The following is a 24,264-nucleotide window of genomic DNA, read 5'->3' as shown; positions in this document are numbered from 1 at the left end:
TTAGTTTATAATAAACATCACGATTAGACTTTATTGAACACCATCAACATTACAAAAATCCCCCATCCAGTCAAAATGCAGTGTCATACAGGGCACTTTACCTCACACAAACAGCAGCTAAACACCTGCCACGTCCACACCAAACAGACACGAATACAAACAAAGAAATTAAACCGACAAGCGACGACAAGCAACGAATACTTTATGGCTTTCCGCTCTCTTCCCTTTTTGGGTACGTGACTTTCCGATGGCAGCATCATTAATATATATCGACTCAATAAAGGCTTCATGTGGTCTTTGTGTAAGTTGCGTACGCCGCTGACGGCCCAGGACTTCACAGTGATGAGCGCTATCGGCACGGAGGTTCGGGCTGATGCGGACTGGGCCTGTACAGCTGCTGCAATCGGACCGGTCTCACGGGCCAGCCGGGTAACTGTCCAATAACTCTAAGGCCGACGGGCTGCCCTGGGCAGGAGCGAGAGGCGGCGGGCCCCGAAGCCCGAGACTGGCCCGAGCGTGAGTCCAAAGGGGACAAAACCGAAGAGGTGGAGGACAGGGGTAGCAGAATGGCCGGCGTCAGCCCGTATCGAAGCTGGAAGACGCGCGGAGGAGCGTGAGCGCTGATGCCGTTCGGGCAAGATTCCCTCTGCTCCTCTTCCCTTTTGTGCTCCTCCACTTTTTTAATCTGTTTCCTGTCGGGTCGGCGGAGCTCCTGGAGCTTCTCGGCCTGAGCGCGGCGGATGTGGTACGTCTTCCTGTTGCTTTGAAAGGAGTCGAGAAATTCCTCCAGGGGCACGTGGCCTTCCATGAAGCGCTCCAGCAGCTCCTGGGAAGGTCAAAGGACAAATAAACAGGTATTAGAAGTCAGGAACTCAAGCCGGACATCAGACTACAAATATCCTTGCTGTGATTCATCGTGTTCCAAGGAACACTGTGGCTATTTCAGGCTGTTTAATACAAACCACATCATTCCAAATTAACATCATTAGTGGTGTTTGTTGAGGCAAGCATCTCCGTCACTACTGCACAGACTTAAAGGTAAAGTACACCCAAAAAAAATTTCTGTCATCATTTACTCACTCTCAACTTGTTCCGAATCTGCAGAACACAGAGAAAGATATTTGGAAGAATGCTTGTAACCAAACGGTTCTTGGCCACCATTGACTAACATAGTAGGAAAAATTATAATTGTACTCAAAAAATCCCCAGATCTGTTTGTTTTCCAACATTCTTCAAAATCCCTTCTTTGTGTTTAAGAGAATTCACAATGATATTTGTCCTGCTATGGTAGTCAATGGTGGCCAAGAACTGTTTAACACAACAGCATGCTGTCCCAAGAAGAACACTATAAATTTTACATGACCTAATGTGTGCCTCCGGTTAAGGGGGCAGGTGTCTGCCCTCTGTCTACCTCGGTATGGATGTCTGAATAATTGATAAGTTTCGTCTGCGCAAACCCACCCCCAAATGTCCTAAGAAGGAACAATAGAGTCTAAGAAATTGCCCACAGCAAACGACAAACTAAATGTGGGACACCCGTTTTCAAAAACTTGATTTTGTTGTAATAATGTCAGAATTTCCAAAACAAAAAGGAACGAGGAAAAGCGAGGTTCCCCCAAAGTGAATCTGTTATGTACTTGCTCAACAATAACCTAAAAGTTTGCAGCTTTAAGTTTCACCCAGATGCTTTTAGAAGCACTAATATAATATGCGAGGCCTTTGGGGATGCACGTCTTTAATCCGTCTCATAAACACTCGGGCTGTGTTGATGTTCTCTCTGGCACATGTCCCGCTGAAGGCTGGATCTCAGCACGGCTCACTTATGATGAATTGGGATCATTAATCAGACAGCAGGAGTCTAACGGCAAAGTCACCGAGCGATCGATCGGGCCCGTGTGGGGTGGAAGACTCCGTGCTTATTTACAGCCCGGAGGACATTTAACCTGGGGCGGATCAATCAAACATGCTCCGGCGGGTGGGCCGGTTAAAACCACAGCAAAAGATGTTTATACAGTTGTTTTCCTTTACAGTAGGTGTTGTGCTGAGCTATTATTGAATAGATAACACATCATGCAATGAATGCTAACAAGAAACATGAGCTCAAGGATGAAAAACTGGGAAACCATGATACGGCCGAGCAAAAACTGAATTATATCCCAAACAGAACTGATGTTAAGTTTTGTTGTGTGCATAATGAACAATTTGTTTAGTCTATTGGTGCGGTAAGCAACTCATCCCATACAGCTTGTGCTATAAACACAGATGATATCTCAAACCAAGCACGTTTATGGATAAGAAAGGGCTTTTTAACTTGGGCCAGTAAGCAACCGGCTACCTAGCAACCAGGCAGGATGCCCTAGAAACTAACAAATCCTTAAGATTTCACGCTCAGTTCCTCCTTACTGTCTGCTGTAAGAAAAAATCACGGAGATGGAAAATGTAGCATGTTTGCGGGCTTATAGTTTGGTGTAAAGGAGAAACGAGTGTGAACTGTTCTTAAAGGGACAGTACACCCTAAAATAAAAATTCCGTCAGCATTTATTCTCCCTCACGTCGTGCAAAACCTGTATATGACTCTTTCTTCTGTGGCACGCAAAAGAAGATATTTTGAGAAATGTCTCGGTGGTTGTGTGTTCGTATCCTTTTTGTGGTCTGCATACAGGTTTGGATTGACATGAGGGTGAGTCAATGATGAAAGAACTTTCATTCTGCGTCAAATGTGTCCTGAAAAGACAATATCCGATTGATGACAACATCCCTGATGCGTTGGCCTCATCTCTTATTTATGATGCAAGGCCCGTCAATGCTTCAAATCATTGATAACATCACCAATTAATCTTTGCAAGAAGTAAAGTAGCAAAAGGAGACTTGGAGAAACTGGATCGATGGGTTATGGAATAAGGAATTCCAGCACAAACACTTTTGTCAGCCTTCAAACTCGGTTTTATTCTTGTTCAACAGAAATGTTCTTGCAACAGCGTGTCGGAATAAACAATTCAGAGAGCACTGTTGGAAAACAACACGCCAAGATTTAACCCGCAAGTGTTTGTACACATTTCTGACATCTTTGATACAGGAAGAGCGGCCTTGAGCCAACAACACACACAGCAAGAGGTTTTTGGGGTTAAATTGGATACATGAAGGACCAAGCAGTTACCTCAGACTGTTCCTCCGCCCGCGTCACCTCCTCCTGAAGCAGATTGTGAGCGGTGTGAGGGCTGTGTCTCTCTGTGAAGGCCTCTGGAGAAAAAGAAAATCATCTCCGTCAGTTTCAATACTGACAAAAACACAGGCGCACAATTGAGCGATAGTAATAACTTCGAAGTTCTGTTCCTCACATAAAAAAACGGACTCGCGTTGAATGTCATGTTTACGCCTTGCGTGTTGTAATAAATGGGATTTTAATTAAACATTCAATCGGTTTGTAGGGGTTAGTGCCCTACTCCAGACGTACTGCAGTCAAGTACGCCGCCTCACAGGGGCGGGTAACCGTGTACCAGTCGAACAAAAAGAAGATTGAAAGAGTCTCTGAAAATCAATGATCAGTGTGCTCAGCTGTGCAGGAGTCTCTGTGTAAAGAGCTGGGACTGAAGCTGCTCTCGGGTCTCTATGAGTGTTACTGTTGAAGCAAATCACTTTCTGTTAGCTCATGTCCGCTGACTGGTGCACAGGGACTCGGACACACCGAGCGTCGTACTGGGGTTACTATGGCAACTGACAATTATGCTAATCAGCTCATGTGTTGAGTCCATAGGGGACGTGAAAAGCCGGGTCAGTGGACATGGAGGGCAAACAGAGGTCAGAACCATGACACCATTAGTGCTCCAATAAACCAGAGCTGCTCTGAATTAAAGATTATGAGAATTATAGTATCAGATGATCATTACCAGTGCGGAGTTTACATAGTATGGAGGATTTCATATATTTATTAGATCGCCTGTCATAATAAAGAAAAAGCTAAATATTTTAATAAAACTAAGAGGTTTTAGGCAAATAACAAACTTTAAACAACTAAATAGTCTTTATTTACGTTTTATACCCAAATTTGAGTCGGCACATTCAACTTCTCTCAGAAGTCAGAAGTGCCTCAAGCGTAACATTCAACCATTTAAACATATTTTTCTATTAAGGACTGCAGGTAAATAACTGTAATTGGGCATCTGAATAAAAACAATAAAGTGCTTAAAAAAAGTTTTTCTCGTCAATTCAAAAATTTGTGGAAAACAATAATAATATTTTAGGATTAACCATTACAGAACGGATTTTGTAAATCATCAATACTGTGAGTTTAGGGCAGCTGAGGGAAAAAATCTTAGAGTAGGGTGTGGTTTCATACATTTGTTAAAGGTTCAGTGTATGAAAATTAGCAAATTAGCATTAGCGTCCGATGGTTCACTCCACCTCTGCCTTTCAAAGCACTACAGCGGCTGACAAAGAACTAAAATGTCGTCATGTTATTGCTTCTTTGTCGAAGGAGATAACGTATTTACAAAAAGCACTCTTTTGTCCGTTTGTCCGTTTAGGGCTACTGTAGAAACAACATGACGAATTCTATGTAAGGGGACCCGCGGTGTACGTAGATAAATATCTTCGTAACTATTTCTAAGACATAACGCTTCATTATGTTAGGTCTTATACACCTCTGAAGACATAGTTATGTATATTATATTGCATTTCTGTCAATAGATCTTCCAAAAAACTACACACTGGAAATATATAGTACAATGATATACAATAGTGGCCAAAAGTGACATCCAACTTTTGGAAAACTGACACATTTGCCTTTTATTCCACTGTATTATTAAAGATGTCTTACGAATTTTCTATGCATGTTGTGTAGCGGCGCTTGGAGTCTAAACTGAAGCTCAGCATTGAGAAGAGTTTAAACAGGCTTGGCAAAAAATGAAACACATGTGCAAAGCTTACCGAGTCAATTCCGTTTCTACAAAACAACAAAGGGTGAACAAAATATTAATATCTGATAAAAGTAGTCAGTCTTTGCTTTATGAACCTTTTCTTTCTATGCAAAAATTGCACAGAAAGGCCGACACATATTTCCTAATACAGGAACAGGTACATTAAAGAACACCAAAAAGTGTCCAAAAAGCCACGGCAAAACAGTGATAACTTTATTTTAAGTGAGCTAAGTTTCAGAGCCCACAAGACTACTGTAGATACAAACATTCGCTTTTATCATTCACTAAAAAATAAAAAAATGTAATTAAACTGAAGTAAAATCAAAGTGGTGCCAAGTTATAACCTGCTGTGATAAATTCACTACACTTGCCGCAGAAGAAAATAAAGTTAATCACTTTGAAATTCTCTTGTGGAAGGAAGACTCGTACATTAATTCACCTCTTCATCTATGGACTCGTGCCAATACCGTCTCAAGTATATGCAGTGCCAATAACTCTTAACAGGGCACTTTAACACTGCCCTGCATGCTCTCCTCTCAGTACATAAAAATCTGTGTTAGCGTGTACATGTCTGTCCAGCATCCGTGAGTGCTGAAGCGTCTCGGCGTGGGAGAGTGGCAGCCACGTGCATGACCCCAGCAGCCCACACAACAATGAAACGTAATGGAAGGCGACAGCCAGTCCAACAAACACTTGGGGAGCAGCTGTGGGTGACCTACATACTGGGGAGGAATCGTGCTGACGGGCCGCAGGGTGTCCAAACCATGAGCCGAGTCCATTGGAGACGGAGATGCGATCCGTGGGATTCAGTGGTGGCTGCGGCTCTTTTTGACAATGGAGTTGAGGTCCCAACGCTCTGACGCTGCAGATTGAAGCCCTTTGATTAAACTGGTCCCATAGTCGAGCCAAAACTAAAAGCAAGGCTTTCAGCTGGAGCTGTGGTATAGCGGTAGCACAAATGCAGCTATTTTGGTTGAGAAATATTGTGGTTTACATTTGGCATCATAAATATGCCTTATGTCAGGACTTAAGTTTGTGGCTTGAGTGGCCTGGTTACACCTGCAATTGGTGTAAATGGTTTACTATGCACTTTCCTATATTTCCTGTATGGCAAAACTTAATATATAAACATTTAAAACAGCTTTACATCTTTTCTCATTATTGAGAAAAGAAAATGGTGTTCACTGAACTAAAGGAATCAATAACCAGTGCCGAGTTCTGTCCCGTCCATGAATGCCATGAATCCATGAAAGTCATTTGTATCGCTTGACCGCAATTGTTTAGTTCAAACTGAACAGCCTTGGTTTAGTCTTCTGTTACCATTTATACGTGGAAATCATAAAACATCTTATTCTGGATGGAAAATCATTTCTGCTCAAAAGACGATTCTTCATCTCCCTACAATAACATCAAAAGAACATCTGTCAACTTTAACAACAAATTGTATGAGCACAGATTTAGATTTATTCGCAGCAGGATGAGTTATGCTCCCATGTGAAACACTTCTAGTTAGAAAGACAAGAAATCTAGTGTAGTGATATCAACAAAGCCAATAAATCAGACAATATTCAGTTATTTTGAGATTATGTGCGTCCACTATTAACATTATTATATGCTATTCAAAAAAGTTATCTTACCCTTGTTTCCAATTAAAAACCAAGCATTGCCAACAAACAGTACATTTCTTTTTTATTTACAGAATTTTGAGTAATCCAAAATATTACAAATAAAAAAATCTGTGGCTTAATGTCAGAGCATTGCGTTGTAGGTTTGATTCCCATATGAACTGCCTTGAATGCACTCTTTGGATAAATGTAAAACATAAAACTTAAAGATTATGTAGTACAAATCAGCATTATACAACAAGCTCTTTAAATGCAGGTTTCGAAACGGAAAAAAAATCTATGCAGTCAACAACCAAGTGAATTTGTATTTTTATGATTAAAGTCTGAGTCTGGGAGGGTAAATAAATAACTTTAATAAATAAAAAGGTATCTGACAAGTAGATAAAAAATGAAGGCTGGGTAAAAAGTGTCCTAGTTTTAATATGACAGCCATATAACTAAAAGAAAACGTTTTTAATAAAAATAAACCCCTGGGACGTTAAATCGGCCATAATTGAGGAAACACTCATTAACAGGAAAGCAACATTTGCAAGCAGCTCAAGTCACAGCCCAAAGTCCTCAAGACCACCAGGGAATGTGAAATAACCTCATTTAGATTTACTGATTTACATTCTGTTGATAACGCATGTATATTTGGCCAACCGATAAGGCATTTTGAATTCAACCGAAAAGCAATTCATTTATTTTGTTGCTATAGCAAATATATGCAAGTGCACATCTATTTGCAAAAGATATTATCATTCATGATGAAACAAGAATGAACTGTTTAGTGTAAATACTTTCTCTATTAGTAATAAACATGTGGTTTAAACTTGCAACACAACTGTGTGACAACCCAAGTCGCATGTCAATGACATTACTAGTTTTAATGCATGGAGGGAAATGACTTTGTCAGCACAAACCATATTATTGTAATGCAACATTTTGTCTTGTGAGTAGTGCTGTCGTCGATTTAATGTGATCCTTTAATAAAACCATTATCAGTGACCATATGGTCAGTGACGTGTGTCTAACGCATACATGTGACCCTGGATCACAAAACCAGTCTTAAGTAGCACGGGAACATTTTTAGTAAAAGACAAAAATACATTGTGTGGGTCAAAATTATCGAATTTTCTTTTATGCCAAAAATCATTAGGATATTAAGTAAAGATCATGTTCCATGAAGATATTTTGTAAATTTCCTACCTTAAATATATAAAAACTTTATTTTTGTGAGTGGATGGCCTGCCACAGTGCCCCTGATTAACAACTTCAAAGGCAGTTTTCTCAATATTTTGATTTTTTGCACTCTCCGATTCCTGAGTTTTAAACGGTTGTATCTCAGTCAGATATTGTCCTATTCTAACAACTCATACATCAATATAAATCTTATTTATTCAGCTTTCAGATTATGTAAAAATCTCAATTTCGAAAAATTGACCCATAAGACACATATGGACAATTACATTTCGGGCCCGTAATAAGTTTACGTTTAATGATATAGAGATCAAATAAACAACATAATTACATGAATCATTCATTCAATTTTGCAATTCAATGACTTTCCGTCTGCCACAATAATGTAAATGTATAAAACGATCTTAATTTGGAGGCTTTTCTTAGCAGAACACTGACACGTAAGTATGCACTTCATTTGGCTTGTTAATTTGATGACTTATTTAATCAATTGGCATCAATTAATTTCCTTGACAGAAATGCAATATTTGTTTAAAAACATCCCAAGTCGCTCACATGCCTACATGCTTTGGTACACTTGGGGACAAAGCCTAATGAAAACCGAGCTGATTTGGATTTATTCATTTATAGTCTGTTGCCTGAGAACCTGTTAGCTTTGGCAACACGTGCAATTTGTCAAGCCAATAAAGTTTTCTGTGTTGAATCGAAACTCAATTAATTAGTCTTGCAGGATAGGTAATTATCCCCCCAAAAATAAAAAGTTATGCATGCCTCTGAGCACAATTAAACCACAGAATATAGAAGACGAATTGTTTTGCATTCAAAGTCTTGAGGATACAAAACAATGTTTGCATGCAAGACACGTTGGACCGGTCATTTTTTCTTAACACAATGCGCCTCTGTCAACCCAAGTCACATATCAACGGATATAAGTCATTGCTAAGCATAGAGAGAGGGGATATTTGTCAGCATGAAGGCATGTTGTTTTTTTTGTTATCCCTCTTATATCAGTTGAAATGTAATGAAGCTAGTGTTTAGCTGTCTAACCAGCTTAAAAGAGCAGGAAACCACTTTAAAACAATCATAACCCCAAGTTTTTGCCAGGTTGACAGACCAGCTAACCCCCTTTGGACCGAGTTTGACGGCTGATTGGAAAAACTGATTTACTTTTGATTATCTGTCATGTATTCCACACCAAACAATTTCACAATGCCTTTATTTAATGGAACTCTTGGTAATCAGAAGCTACAATTGACTTGATAAATGTGTGTGTATAGATATGAAATGCTTTCTTTGCACCCCCACTCACTTCCTGACAAAATAACAGAACAGTGGGTGATCTTTTGTGGTCTTTGTAGATAAATACCACCGACTGCTTCTCTGTCATTAGAAAGGAACAACTTCAGACAGCAAATGTTACACTGTATAAAAATGAATAACGCGCAAAGCCAATGTTATATATTTAGTCAACAATTTTTTCATTTTATGCCCTTTTCATTTAGTGTCTATTTTGTCACAACATTCATTTCAGTCCGTTTTATTCTACTATGAAATCTATTTCAAGTTCATTCATAGTTGTCATTTTCGAATCGTCATCATGATGCATTTTTGCACATCTCATTTTTTAAAGACCTGCGCAAATCTACTGAGCTGACATCTCTGATGCTCGGTTCTGCACAATTCTTTGATAAAATATCATTATGTGAATTAGAAGACACAGCGCCCTTAAGAAGAATGCACTTCCAGAGGGCTTTTGTTCAGGTTTCAGACAATGTGAGGAGGGCACCGCACAAGCCCAAACACGGGATACAGGTGCCCGAGGCGACCTTTCACTTTAATTAAAAGGCTTGACGGTTGGGTCAAACACGTTTAACAAACCTAACCTCAATGGATCTGAACATGCCCAACTTCACTACACCTCTTTAATATTGCAAACTGTATCTTTTGGGGATTCAAAGTTAACAAAGATCAGAAATTGAGTAAGCACATAAATAAATAATAAAGGGGTCATATGGCGCGAATACGTGTTTTTCTGTGTCTGCGTTATAAGTTGCCCATGCATGTATTAGACACGTAAAATTGCAAAAATTAAAGTGTCGGAACAAAAGATGCATTCTATCTAAAAGCGAATGCTCACCCAGACCTGCCTGAAACGCCTCGTGTAACCACACCCCCACAAATCTACGTCAGTTCGTGGTATGATTTGACTAAGACCGCCCAAATGTATACGCAAGTAAGGTGGGCGTACCTGTCAGTACATTTGCGTTGGAACCTGATGTTCCAAATATGGTAAGAGGCGTTACATTTCCGTCACACGCTTGCAGTATTCGACCAATCACTACGCACTGGTTAACTGGCCAATCATAGCACAAAAATCTGCACGTTTCAGAGAGGCGGGGCAAAGAGGAGATACAAACATGCACGGTATGTGGAAATACAGCGTTTTTAACCTTACATCGTGTATGCATTACATCTAAAACAAACGATAATATTCGTTTTAGCCGTGTCATATGACCCCTTTAATAAGTAGAGCCGTTGTGTCTGATTTTGCGGAAAACGTCAATTTTTCAATTCACGTTAAAGCAACAGTTCACCCAAAAATTTTAATTCTTCATAATTTACTCACCCTCAAGTTGTTCCAAACCTGTATAAATTGCTTTGTTCTGTTGAACACAAAGAAAGATATTTGGAAAAATGTTAGAAACTGACATTTCTGGGACATCATTGACTAGTAGGAAAAATTATTGTTTCATATATTTGTGCAGTTAAAAATTAAAAATTAAAAATGTCTTTGTTCTGATGAACATATTGGAAGAATGCTTGTTACCAAACAGTTCTTGGCCACCACTGACTACCATTATAGGAATAATTACTTCATAAATGTCTTTGTTCTGTTGAACATAAAAGAAGATATTTAGAAAAATGTAAGAAAGAAAACAGTTCACTTTTTGTGATTTTTCCTACTATGGTAGTCAATGGTGACCAAGAACTGTTTGGTTACAAGCATTCTTTAAAATATATTTCTGTGTTCATAAGAACAAAGAAATTTATACAGATTTGGAACAACTTGAGGGCAAGTAAATGATGACAGAATTTTTATATTTGGGTAAACTGTCCCTTTAAGATAAGTAGGTAAAGTAACCAGCAGTTTAATGTTTCAAACAGAGATGGCGATAGTAGGCGAAAGTTCACCCAAAAATGAAAATCATCAAAAGTCTTCATTTACACCCCCTCAAGGGGTTCCAAACCTGTTTGACTTTCGTTGTTCTGCTGAACACAAAGAAAGATATTTGGAAGAATGTTTGTAACCAAACAGTGCTGGGGCACCATTGACAACCATATTATTTTCTTTCTGTGGTTGTCAATGGTGCCCCAGAACTGTTTGGTTACAAACATTCTTCCAGATATCTTTTTCCACAATCGTCAAAATATTTTCTTTTGTGTTCAACGGAGCAAATCTGTGCGCTCTGTCCGATCTGTCATAATGTGCAATAAAATATAATCAATGTAATATACACAAATGAGACTTATTAGCTGTAGCAAAAGACTTTAGGTCTGTGCCTCAGAAATATTAAGAAGGGCATGACAAAACAGGTACAATAGGCTGCTTACATGTCGCACTTTTTCTAATTTCGCTCACAGCCGAGGCACTCTCCACAAAACTTCTTTTGTCTTCCACAGAAGTCACTCAGTTGTTATATGGGTTATGAAGCAATACGAGTCAACAATAACAGAATTTTCCTTTCCAAGCTCAAAGAGCTTATGTGAACGCGTCAAACTCCGCCATGTCGAACAATGCGTCAAGTATATTTTTTTGAAAGCCTCAGGCGCAGACTTCCCAGTTTTGGGTTCAAATTCTCAGGAGATAGATTTCAAAAGCTCGTGAAGAGGCCCTGTTCTCCCGCTGAGCGAATAATCCAGATTGTGTGTGGTAGCTCAGTGGCCCTAATCCAACTTTGATAACTGCCCCTTTCCATTCAAACACTGGAAGAGGGGCAGAGACACTTCACATCCGTTTAATGACCATCCCTTCCATCAACGGGAACTATAAGACTCTCTCAAAGAGTTCCCAGCATGCCTTTTGACCGTGTGATTTACGGGCACTTCCAGACAAAGATGCCCTTTTCACGATTGCCATGACGGCTGGCTCCCCTCCCCACCCCGAGGGGTTTGTTTTTTGAGTTGTGAGAGTTTGGCAGGTATGTGTTGAGAGGTCGATGACCAGGTTTTGTGTCACAGGTCAAGCCTCGGGTAAACAGTGTCGATACGCTTTGTTAAAGATAAAAGAGCTTGCGGAGCTGTTTGCTTTTGAAGCGGGAAGGATAATGTATCGCAAAGCAGCGTCGTGTCACCTTCCAGAAAACATACAGTACGGGTCAGGAATGTTCCTAAGGGGAAAGGAAGGAAGAGCGGCATTAAATAATCTTACACGTCAATTTGTTTTGCTTCTCTCATTTGATTGGTCGAGAGATCTTTTCTAGAGTTTTCGCATTTATCATTAACACCACACGAGAGAAACACTGTCATTCAACGTCACGTTGCATTAGATCACCTTTCATTTTTAGAGCCAAACTCTTCTCCCAACGTCTGCCGTTCACAGTCACGTCTTATTACGCAATTACTCGCAAGCCTCGAGCCAAACCTCTGGCCTCAGCTGATGAAGCAATAAAACAGCTTTACATTCTTTCTTTCGGCTCTAAAGGAATGAGAATCAGATGTTTTGGGTTGGGAGAACGATCCCTCTCCCACCCATCCGGCTGTAGCCTGCAGCTGGAGGCACGAGTACACGAATGCTGCGTGGTGACAGGAAGGTGAACATTCCACCCTCCTTCCGTCATTGGCCGGCAGCTGCGAGAGAAATAAAGAGAGTGGAACGGTGCCCATGCGGCCGTGGAGATGAGAACTTCCTGTACGAGGAGAAAACAGCTCTGTCAGTGCGTGTAAGCGGACTTGCAGATATCCTCCGCTGATCTTTTGTTGCCCTGTGGGACGCTGAAGGAACCCCACTGCCTTCTCCTCCTCCTCGACAGTTCGATTTCCTGCTGGCATTTCACTCCGCCGAGTTTTCCAATATCTCCCCCAGATTTAAGTTCCCAGACTCGGATGAGGGGTGGGGCTGCGGTTGAGACTATCATATGAATCTCGGCCTTTTCTTTTGAACGGCACTGGAGGCGGGCTCGCAAACAAAAGCCCTTTCAAATGGATCTGCATCACCACTAAGACTGCACAATGGGGAGGAGGGGTAAAAAAAATCAACAAATAATTCATATCAGTCTTTCTGTACGGAGTGCTAGAATGTGAGCCCTAGAGTATAGGGGGTGTAGGGTGGGTTAATGTTTTAGGTCACCATAGAATAGGTCCTAGAATATATATATATATATTGTAGCGCTACTTTAGCTTAGTTGGGAGAGCATTGAGCTAGCAGCACAGGTCCCAAGTTCTATTCCCAAAAAACACACATACTGAACGTACCCTACTGTAAGTGACTTAAAAGCACCAGCCAAATGCATAAATCTAAATGCTAATATTTCTTGATATACAGTGTATATATCAATATTGAAAATTATGCTTCGTAATAATGCCAAGTTTTTCTAACTGTTTCTGAAAGACACACAAACAATGTCATTGAGTCGTTATGACCAATACAACAATAAAGAGCTACTGTATATATACTACGTTATACCGTTTTCACAGTTTCCACTAAGTTAGTCTAGTGACTACAGGTCTTTGGGAAATGTAATGACCAACATAATCTCACAGGAATTTGTAACATAGTCACAAACTTTTATCTATCGATTCCTGTTAATGGACAATTAATCTTTCATATGCACATATGTTTAAGTATATATCAACGCAATCTGATGGGAATTCGTACCTATTTTACAAGGTGGCTCATTTATGTGAATTCGTACGATCTCATTCGTACGATTTAACATGATTTGACTTTGCCGCTGTGACGTTAGGCCGGGTTAGATTGGCCCTATATCGTTGCATTGCCACCTCATAAAATTTGTCAGACTTCTAAAGTCAGGTTACAAATATATAAATGTATGTATATACACACATTGTATGTATGTTGAAAGTTATGCTGAGTGACACAAATCAATAGATTCTAAATTGTGTGACTATGTCACGAACTGCCGTGAGACTGGTTGAAATAATATTCAATATTAAAATATTCTAAGTAATAAATTGCACATCCCGATTGCAAAAACATAACATGCTGCATGCAAATTAACATAAACATTGAAGTCAATTATATTTACTACTACACAGATTATGAGTGTGGACAGATCAAACAGGTGTGAAACAGGAAGACTGATGGTGCAAATGCCATAGAAAAAGTCCAAAGACTCCAAGTCGACCTCTGGGGTCTCATCTGGGCCGGCAGTTTTTCTCAGCAAATATCAGAGCACACAACAGATACCCGTTGTTTGTCTTGGCTTCGCACACTGTAAGCAAAGCTGTTCTTCACAGATAGCCTATATGTGTCAAAACACACGACATGTAAAACGAAGCCAAACACAAAATGTTTAAACAATCTAAAGCAGTGGTTCTCAAACTTTTCAGATCAAGTACCGCCTTTAATAAAATTTGTTGTTCCAAGTACCACCTAATGACCGCCATAGAAAATCACATGAATAAAAACTTAAACTAATAGTAGAGCTGTTAATCTTTCTCTTTCCACCTCGTCCTCCAATTCTAATGTAGTAATAATAATACAAACACTTTATTTACCACAAACTAAAGAAACATGTTGTTTACATGTTTTCAAGTTAGTCAGCAGTAATAGTTGACACAAAACGCTTTTCTGTAGTACACAGTAAACAGGGCTCTGTAAGCTCTTTTGGAATATTATGGGGGATTTATTAACTTTGTGGGGACTTGCAGAAAGCCTACAAACTTATATTAAAGACAAACAATGTGGAAAGAACATTTAACACAGAAGATAAATAAATACACGTATACTTTAACATCAAGAGAACAGCTGTATATAACAAACAGAGGCTTACACTTTACTGCAGCAGTTTTTATCTAAGTGGCGTGTCAAAAATACATCGCAACGCGCGCTTCATTGATTTAACCTCGAGAAGATGCATGCGCGTGTTGAATTAGCACTTTACAGCAATAATAACAGCTTTAAACAGTGGTTCAAGTGCAGAAATACATAAGAAACCTAATTTGCTCGCAGGCGTATTAAACATTTGAAATTGTATTTAAAACACGAAATGTAAATTAATATATAGTTTTTAATTTTCTGTCGTGTCACCTCACGTACCACCGGGGTCTCTTCAAGTACCACTAGTGGTACGCGTACCACAGTTTGAGAACCACTGATCTAAAGTGTTTAAACATTTGAAATAAGAGGGAGTAGAAGTGCAAACTAAACACAACTACTGTACAATACCAATGCACTTACAATTGAAGTGTACACTTAGGCCTACATTGTAAACTTTATACTTTAACATGAGATTGATGTGGTAGACTGGGGTCATGATCCTACAAACCCTGAAGATATCTGCTCAAGGATACCAGGAAGGCATATGATTATTCTCAAAACACTGTTTAACAGGAGCCAACTCCACCCAAAGGAACTGCACGTATAATGTATAACCAAAAGCCAACCTATCTAGGACCATTTAGACAATTTAAAGGGATAGTTTACCCAAAAATGAAGATTCTGTCATCATTCACCTCATTTCATTTTAAACCTGTAAGACTTTCTTCTGGAGAAGACAAAAGAAGATAATTTGAAGAATGTCGGTAACCAAACAACAATGAACCCCTTATTGACTTCCATTGTATTGACTCCCACTGAGACATTTCTCAAAATATCTACTTTTGAGTTCCACAGATTTGAACAACATGAGGAGTAACAAATGATGACAGAATTTTTATTTGTGGGTGAACAGATTAAATAATAAACAAATGAACTCCCATAATTCTATAAAGAGCTTTAACCAAATACAAATGTTTACAAAACCAGTTCCGCTATTTGCCAACAAAATTAAGCTGTAATTGCATTCATGTAAACAGATTTTGTGTCTTAACAAACTGAGGCACAAGAACATTTTCTTATTATTTTGTTTAGTTTATTAGTCATTATTCAAACCCTTACAACTTTTCTTTAAGAAAACCAAAATGATCAACAAAATATTAAACTGGTTTCTAACCCTCAAGCTCCCTGATGCACACGCTGATAGTCGACACTGATGTCAGCAAGCCAATGAAAAGCATGGAGCTTGAGAAACCGGCTGAATTTACAGCCAAAAGAGAGGACGACCATGAAAGAACACAATAATATTTCTCTTATTCTGACCATGCTGAGTGAAAAAGAGAGCAAGTCACTTCAAGCCCCATAAAAAAATGTTTGTGAAGTGTAACCTGAGAACTTTAAATAGGTCCTGGTCCATATGAGACCAGTTATTCCTGTCTGGTGTTGAAAAGAGGTGGGGGAACCAGGTGGGGACCTCGCGGCCCCAGACGACCCTTTGGGACCTGCCCGCTCCGCTCCACCCCGGTGAGAAGGGCGATGGAAGGTGAATCTCTTCCAGCACAACTGAACGGATCAACAATTCAGGCATGGGTCAAGTGCTCTAACATTGAATTATTGAGCAGTGCCGGATGTCAGGGTGTGTTTTTATGGAACAACGTTGCCAGGCAATATTGAAATATTACCACCAGAGATAAACAACAGCAGTGTCTAAATGCTCTTAACCTGCTCGGTCAACAGCCGTTTACTTAAAGATATGCGGCCAATATAAAAATTTCCCAAAGATTTCCAGCAGCCCCACTGTTGAAGAGTTTGAGTTCCCATAAATACTCACCAAGTTGGCTTTGTTTTTCGCGGCAGGCAGTGGTCAGCTTCGCCAGCTCCTCGTACTTTGCAGCCAATTGGAGCTTGCCATTTTGAAGATGAGGGCGACGTGACAGGCTCTCTTCTGCTAGACTCCGATTGGTCGCTAGCAAGGTCTCTCTGTCCAGCTGTTGCTCCTGGAACTGAACACAGGCGGCCGTTAAACACACGTCAGGAAAATAAATCAGAGCAGCAAAGCCGAACATACAGTAATACATCAATCGGAAGCCTGAACGCAATGGCTGGAGATGAAAGACTTGTTAGTTACAAAAACTGAGAAGAACTGACAGAATAAACTGATTGTATCACTTCAAAACGTTAACAAACCCATTCAACAACCTAAAGCAAGACCAATATTCTGCCTAGAATCTCCTGTTGTGTTGCATGGAAAAAACTTCTACAACAGAACAGAATGTCCACCCAAGTCCATTTCTTCCATCCATTGTTCTTCAAGTATTTTCAATTTTTTTTTTACTTTGCATCATTAAACAGTTGTTATGAACGCAGATCTTCAAGCAAATCCATTAAGGAATACAAAACCTCAGAGAGCAGATTTGTATTCACGACTTCTGAGTCAAACAGACAGAATGAATAATGCAACTCAATACAATCTAATTCCTCGTGGGTCATATGAGGTTACGCTGCAATGCATCTCTGCGTTTGCAGGAACAAAATCCATGAGCATATCCATTACCGATTAGCCAATAAGGAAAGCCTAGGAACAGGAAAATAATAGCCTGTAGATGTTGATTTCAAAGTGACGGAGTACTTTGGCTAATCTGCTTGATTTGCATGGAAAAGCTCATTGTTTATGAAAGCAGATTTGGGTATGCGCCCATATCCATGTGTGAATATAAAGACATTTAGTATTTGGTTTGACTAAGATTTAGCATCATGGAATATTCATCTCCAAAAAAATACTTAACAAACAAAAGGAGCAAAAAGGAGTTATTTATTGCAATATGTGCTACACGATAACATTAAACAGTGACCACTAACAACCTAAATTTCAGTCTGATCATTACACAAAGCTCAAATATAGTACACAAACCAATGCTAATGTTCTCTAAAAGTTCTCACAAACATTCTTTCAGTAATGTTAAAAGAACATTAGATCAACTTTAGATATAACTGCTAAAATGTTCTTAACTTATTATAAAAATGTTTGCATAATCGTTAGTTGAACATTTAAAACGCATCCAAAAATAACGTTGTCATAACGTAAGTGGAATGTTATCACAACGTTCTTTGTTACTATTGTACCGTTGTTATCTGGAATGAAGCTTCTGTGCTGGATTTTGTCTTGACAGCACCTGGTTGTCATCCACTTTCCATCCACTGTATGGATGGATGCTGTTAAACGTCTCTGTTGGTGTTCAACAAAACAGCCATAAAGGTTTAGAGCTACATGAAAACGAGTACATAATTCAAGTTCATATTCCAGAATTTTCATTTTTCTGTGAACTATGCCTTTAAATCACTTTATGGGAGTGACTTTGCAGTCATAATTCATTACAAAGACAGAAAAACTGTAGGTCAAACCAAAGTAATTTAAAATGAAAATAATAAACGCATAAAAGCATCGTAAAAAGCTAAAGATACCTCACAAAGTTCGGTTTGTCAGAACAATACTAAACATGAACGTTCATACAATATTGTTCCATGAATTTAAGTTGATTATTCCTAGTAGCAGCAAATGAGATCTCTGATAGAGAGTGTGTGTCGAAATAGGAACATAGCCTGGAGAGGCAGTCAGACAATGCTTCATTACCCAACCACCTCAGTCTGCCACATGTTGCTTAATTACAATAAAACAGGGTCCCATGATGCAAGAAATCCTGGCACAAAGGCTTGTGGACAAATCTGTACTTTAAACTTTAAGGATCGTCGTTCGGACCGTCCTCCATGACACGGCCCAAGACCACTAGACGACTAACCACTGAGGCACATCCAAACCAATGTTCTCATGGAAAACATTCGCAAACTCTCAGACATGAATTGAAACCACAGACCCCTTCTTTCACAGTAACCGAAGGTTTGGGTCATGCTGGAACGTCATTTATCTTTTCTGTTGCTGCAAGGGAAAATTAACTGGCAGTTTGTGCATTTCAAAACTTGGGTAAAATTAGGGTGCCTGACTGTGCTTAGCCGAGCATATAAGAGGATTAATGATTTATTCGCTCGACGAGTATTTTGCCTTTCTTGATATTCCAGCGCGAGACCCCCAATCATGACGGGTGATATTCCCACTGGTGGCACATTACTGAATCTGTTCGGCTCGAGAGAATGTGAGAATGGCGGTCGGGTTTGATGAAGTCTTCTGAAGATGTCAAAACGGGAGATGCTTGTAATAACTCAAAACACCATGTGTGATCGGAGAGGATTGTTAAGGTTACATGAGGTCCTTTATATTGGGAAACTTTTTCATCGCTTTATCCAACCTATGATTGGTTGTTAATTGTGTAGGGATGCATCACCATTGCTTTTGTGTGTTGAGATTTGCGCATCTAAAAGACAGCATTACAGTGTAATGCTAAGATGATTAGCATTAAAATTAAAATTATTAAGTGAAAATAAATAAAAACTAAACTAAAACTGACACTGAAATAAAAATGCATTAAACATATAAAAGGCAATATAAAAATAAACAAATATATAATAAAAAGACAACAGCACATATCAAAATCGCTAAAAATGTAAATAAAAATAACATGACAACTAAAAACAAAAAAGTTAAATTTAATTTAAAATATTAAAAAACTACAATAAAACTTATTTTACGGAACGATTTATATTGTCAACTTGTTTTTTAAAAACTGAAACTTAAACAAGCATATCTTAGTGCGGCACATCGAAAACCTTAAATATCATTGGGTCTTGTTACAAAACACGCAACTAGTCACCATACATGCAAAAACCAATGAGATTTGAAGTTCTCGGCTTAACGCCTTACTTCAGAAGACATTTATCAACCCACTGGACTCATTTGGATTACGTTTATGATGGATTTACCACTTTTTGGAGCTTCACTCATCTGAGTATCATAAAAGAAGATAACTTGACGGCACGTTAATTAATTTAAAATAATTTTTTTGAGTTCAACTGAAAAAAGGAAGTCAAATATATCGGAGATGGCATGAGAGTAAATTAAAGCAGTTACATTAACTTGCAAAAAGTACATTAGCCCTAGGACAGGGGCTTGAACAGCCGTCTCAACCCATCATTTCCCTCTGATTACAGGTTATAGTAAGGTTTAGAGCTATGATTTGTTTGATACAGTAGGAATGTTGTTCCTAGGTTAACTGTTTTACATTACAGCCGAAGAAACCACTATTTGACAAGCAAAAAATGTCCTCCAACGTTTCCACGGTTTCACTGTAAACAGAGAGCTTGCTGTCTTTCCGAACAATCCCTTAAAGTTTAGGAATCTATTTAAAGACGATACAGATGTTGTTGACCACTAAGTGAGTGCATGATCTCTAACAGATTGATCGCATGACTGCAGATGCATTTGAAGATCTTGACAGGATGACAAATGATTTGGCTAATGAATTAGATATGGCTAGACATATATTTTCCAACAGTTTTCACTCATAATCCAAAGTGCGGCTTTGCCAAAGACAGAGTTTCTCTTATCTCTTCTGCAAACCCGTTTCATTCGACACCTACAAATTACACCGACGCTCTGCTTAGAACCCAATGTTCTTTTTAAACTACACATGAATATTTATCTAGTACTCTAAATACGAGCGGCGTATCCCCAAGCATGCCGGGTTTATTATGCATTGCTGTTAAAGTTTAGTTTAAATTTCATGCAATTACAGAAAAACCTTGTATTGGTCACAGTAGGAAATTGAAGTCTCTGAGGAAATTTGCATATTTTTGCAACTGCTGTTATATTTTGGATGTCGCACCAGATGTGACTTGTTTGCTAAATGCATCGCATTTCCCTTGATCAATTTTACATGAGAATTAAAAATTGAAAACAATAACTTCAACTATGTGTACAATGTCTGTCAACATAAAACAGAACCTCATAAGTGAGCCTTTTGGAATGCTTTGCATATGTGCATCCTCTACATGCGGCGCTACCTGCTGCACGAAGCATTGCTACTAACAGATTTTGTCATGTTGCTAAGCTACAAATGCAAAAGCGTAATGAGCATATAGTACACACAAAATACAAACAAATATTGTGCTTTTTTATTGAACAATGATATGCCGTCTCAGATTTTGGTCACTGATTTTAAAAAGGAAGCACAAATACAGTACGCTGCATGGTTTTATGTTCCGATCGCACACCTGGGATTCCCAAACTTGCTATCTAGAAAGGCAATCCATACGTTTTGGGACAGATCTATGCATTCATCTACTACAGCATATGAACTTCTCTGACTTTTCAACCAGAATCCTTCCACGTACCAACCCCCCAAAACCCAACTCATGCGAGCCGTTGCGAGTACAGGAAAGGATGTGGCTTGTCTTGGAGAGGATGCATCTCTGCACACCACGAAGACAGCTAAGAAACATGCTCCAAACCGCTCTTTAAAAAGCGCTGCGATCAATCTTCTAGTTAGTTGGGCACATTTAAGAAGAACATCTGAGACCGTCCTGAGGCTCTCTTTCTCTCACTCCAGCTCTTAGTATTTCATACTGCTGAGTATGCCGCATGCGTCATAAGTCACCCGGAGCCAATAAGTGTCCGAGTCCAGGCCCTGCTGGTGAGCGTGTTTTCACTCATGCGGTTTGATGATGAACATTCTAAAGCCAGAAATCGCAGCGGGGTCTTTGAACATGAATGCCCGTGTTTAGACTTTCCAGTATCTCGGTTGTCGGTCCAATTCCTCTCTGTCTGATGCAAACGAAAAATCCCTGGACCTACAGAGAGCATTCGGAATGGCTTGCATTTTCCCTAAACAGGAATTGACACAGACCGTCTATTTCCGCTTGCAGCTGCCTGTATGTCTGTTTATACGCTGTGCAGATGTAAGTCCTCTGCAGACCATGTGGGTTGGATGATATAATGGTCGTAAAACACATTGACAGACAAAATGCTAACGGTCATAAACTGGTAAATACCTTACTGAGCCTATTTTTACACAGCGCAGGTCCTGCTAGGTTTGGATTGATCAAAATTTTGACCTCCATTAGGATTACAGCCTCACATAACCTCTGGTTTCTCAATATTGATAAGAAATCAATAGAGGCCACAAATAAACAGCCCCACGGTGACTACTGAAACGAAACAAGGCCTGTCAATAGAATCAATAATTCAATGTCAATCATTTACAGTTAGCATCTTTTTAGAGCAAGTTAACACGTACACATATTCAGTTCCATTTTAAGGATAGAAATTGAATAATGTGTAAGTTCTGGGTTCGGTAATTCATTTGGCTAATATGTGACAGAATTTATTTGTATACATTCGGACAGTGAGGAGAAGATTTATGATAATTCGCATTTTGTATTTCTCAGACAACATCCAACTCGATTGGAAATGCAAACAGTGAATTCAATGCGACTGCAGTCATTACATAACAAAACCCACATTTCACAAATAAAATGGTTTTGCTGCTGCCCTCCGATTCCACTATTCGACATTTCTATGCTTCACAACACAAAATAGCCATACATTGTTTGTGACGAATTTACAAATGACTTTGTCAGATCCATGCCAAGGTTTTCTATATGAAAGCATGAAAAGTAGCAAACCGATGCGAAGCCATATGATAAAAGACGGCTGTACCCACTGAGTACGCGACGTAGGCAAAATACAGTACAAACCATCTGTTTAGCGCAAGATAGTTCAGCTTGGTCAATAAACCATGAATGACCAACGACCTTCTGCTTCTACCACTGATTAATTCAAGGAAGGAGCCTGATTCTCCCCTTTGTATGCCTAATGAGCACATAAAGTTAACCATAAAAGCCGCCTCCTTGCTATTCATAGCAAACAGCACCCGAGTATTATAAAGCATTTTCCATTCAGTTAAAATTCCACAATCTCTCGTAAGAGAATGTAGCTCATGCGTACAAGAGCTGTATCCAGCTCACTAGACCATTGTGAAGCGTTCATTGCAGTTGCCCTTAGAGAAGTCAGAGTGTTAATGAATTGACCCGTTTGTGATGGGAATGGTGATGTGCATTGCAGATCACAAGCCTTTGGGAGTTTGACCTCTATGGCCCCATCACATAACTCTAAATGCACGATTATCAATAAACACGGAAAACATCACTGAAGCAAGCAGAAGGCCATATGGCGTAGGCTAAATGGTATGCATGCAATATGTGACGTGTGGCGTTTCTGCTGTTATTTTTGTTGGTATCATTAGGATTTCAAATACGTTTACCACTGGTCCAAGGCTTTGATCATGTATGTATCCACTGGCTTCTAATAATGGAATCCAGACTTGGCACCTTGATTTTGACAAATAAGTTCTTATGTCCAAAAATTGGATTTGAGTAATAGTGGGGTGATTTTCATTATTTCAGCCTGTTCCTCACAGAACGTTTTGTTGTGAGACATACACATGACATTCTGCACAACATCTTTTGTGCCCCACAGACAAAATTGGGTTGCTGGGTTTGGAACCTTTAATTTATGGGAAAATTGTGTGTAGACTTGTGTTTCATTAAACTAGAGTTGTATTTACGAGCTAGTGCAAACATATTGTCCTTACATTACAAATAACACGGTCTGGGTTCCTGCAGGCATGCAGGAACCTGGTGTCGAGCTACAGCAATTTACATCTCAAATGTCATATATCCCAGTCTAAACTGACACCGGATCAGTCGGTCTTCTAAGCTTCAAATGAATGCACCAACAGAGCTCTTGTGCATCTCACATGTAAACCGTTTCAATACATAAAAATTGTGAAAACGATATCACAACAAACATGCAATTCGTTGAGAAATACAAGGGATAAAACAATGTGTAGAGTCGAAATAATGGGAAAAAGCACGCATGATCATAAAACATGAATATGTAAAGTAGCACAGTATTTTAATAGCCTAGTTTATATTTTGTTTACTTTTTACGCAAAAACTTTAAGCAATTCATCATCAAGAACAAATTTTCGAGAAACATTTCTTGAAGAAAGAGTATCCGCGCTAGACGTTATTTTACAATGTAAGGATTTACAGCCTGCCATTCGTGTGCGCAGTGCTGTGTGCTATAGGTATGTATGTATGGGATGGCGTGTAATGCAAAGCACGCTGCACAAATCATATACGATCATTCTAGTGTTGAAGGAAATAATCTACAGCACATAGTTAAAATGGCAAGTCCAGCATCATCTTGTCTGAGGTAAAACTGAGACGTATCCAAAGAAATGTCCACAATGTGTGTGTGAAATGAAGACATACCTTTTCACTGAGTCGCACGATCTGATTCATTTTGTCTTCATCTTGTAGGAGCTCCCGTAGTTCACTGGTATTGAGGACCCTGTACCCATCTGGGTAAGAGTTCACGTCCCTTTTCTGGGACATTCCCGTCCCCGAGATCCGCACTAAACAATTCCGTTTACCTGCCATTTAACTTCCATTCTGTTCACATGTACGTGAAGACGGGAGTGGTGCTGCTGGAGAAGCTCTCGTCGGCATGAAGGCGCTCCAGTGTTTTACGGAGACAATGCTGAGAGACTATGGCACACGTTTACAGGCGCCTGCGTGTTTCGCCTTTCACCGC

The 24,264-nt window shown here is 39.4% G+C and overlaps 1 protein-coding gene across 1 annotated transcript; it reads right to left on the bottom strand.

Moving 5' to 3' along the window:
• On the bottom strand, positions 1-24,252 carry vps37d (VPS37D subunit of ESCRT-I). Its single transcript, XM_057325425.1, has 4 exons — positions 23,943-24,252; positions 16,549-16,720; positions 3,158-3,240; positions 1-826 (listed from the first exon to the last, which is right to left on the bottom strand). The coding sequence occupies exons 1-4, from the start codon at positions 24,108-24,110 to the stop codon at positions 350-352; spliced, it is 900 nt and encodes a 299-aa protein (XP_057181408.1). The 5' UTR covers positions 24,111-24,252; the 3' UTR covers positions 1-349.
• Between the last annotated feature and the right edge of the window lie 12 nt (positions 24,253-24,264).

The sequence above is a fragment of the Triplophysa rosa genome, linkage group LG2, assembly GCF_024868665.1.
Source record: "Triplophysa rosa linkage group LG2, Trosa_1v2, whole genome shotgun sequence".
NCBI classification, from domain to species: domain Eukaryota; kingdom Metazoa; phylum Chordata; class Actinopteri; order Cypriniformes; family Nemacheilidae; genus Triplophysa; species Triplophysa rosa.
Note: the sequence above shows the minus strand (reverse complement) of the source record. Positions and strands in the feature narration are given on the sequence as shown.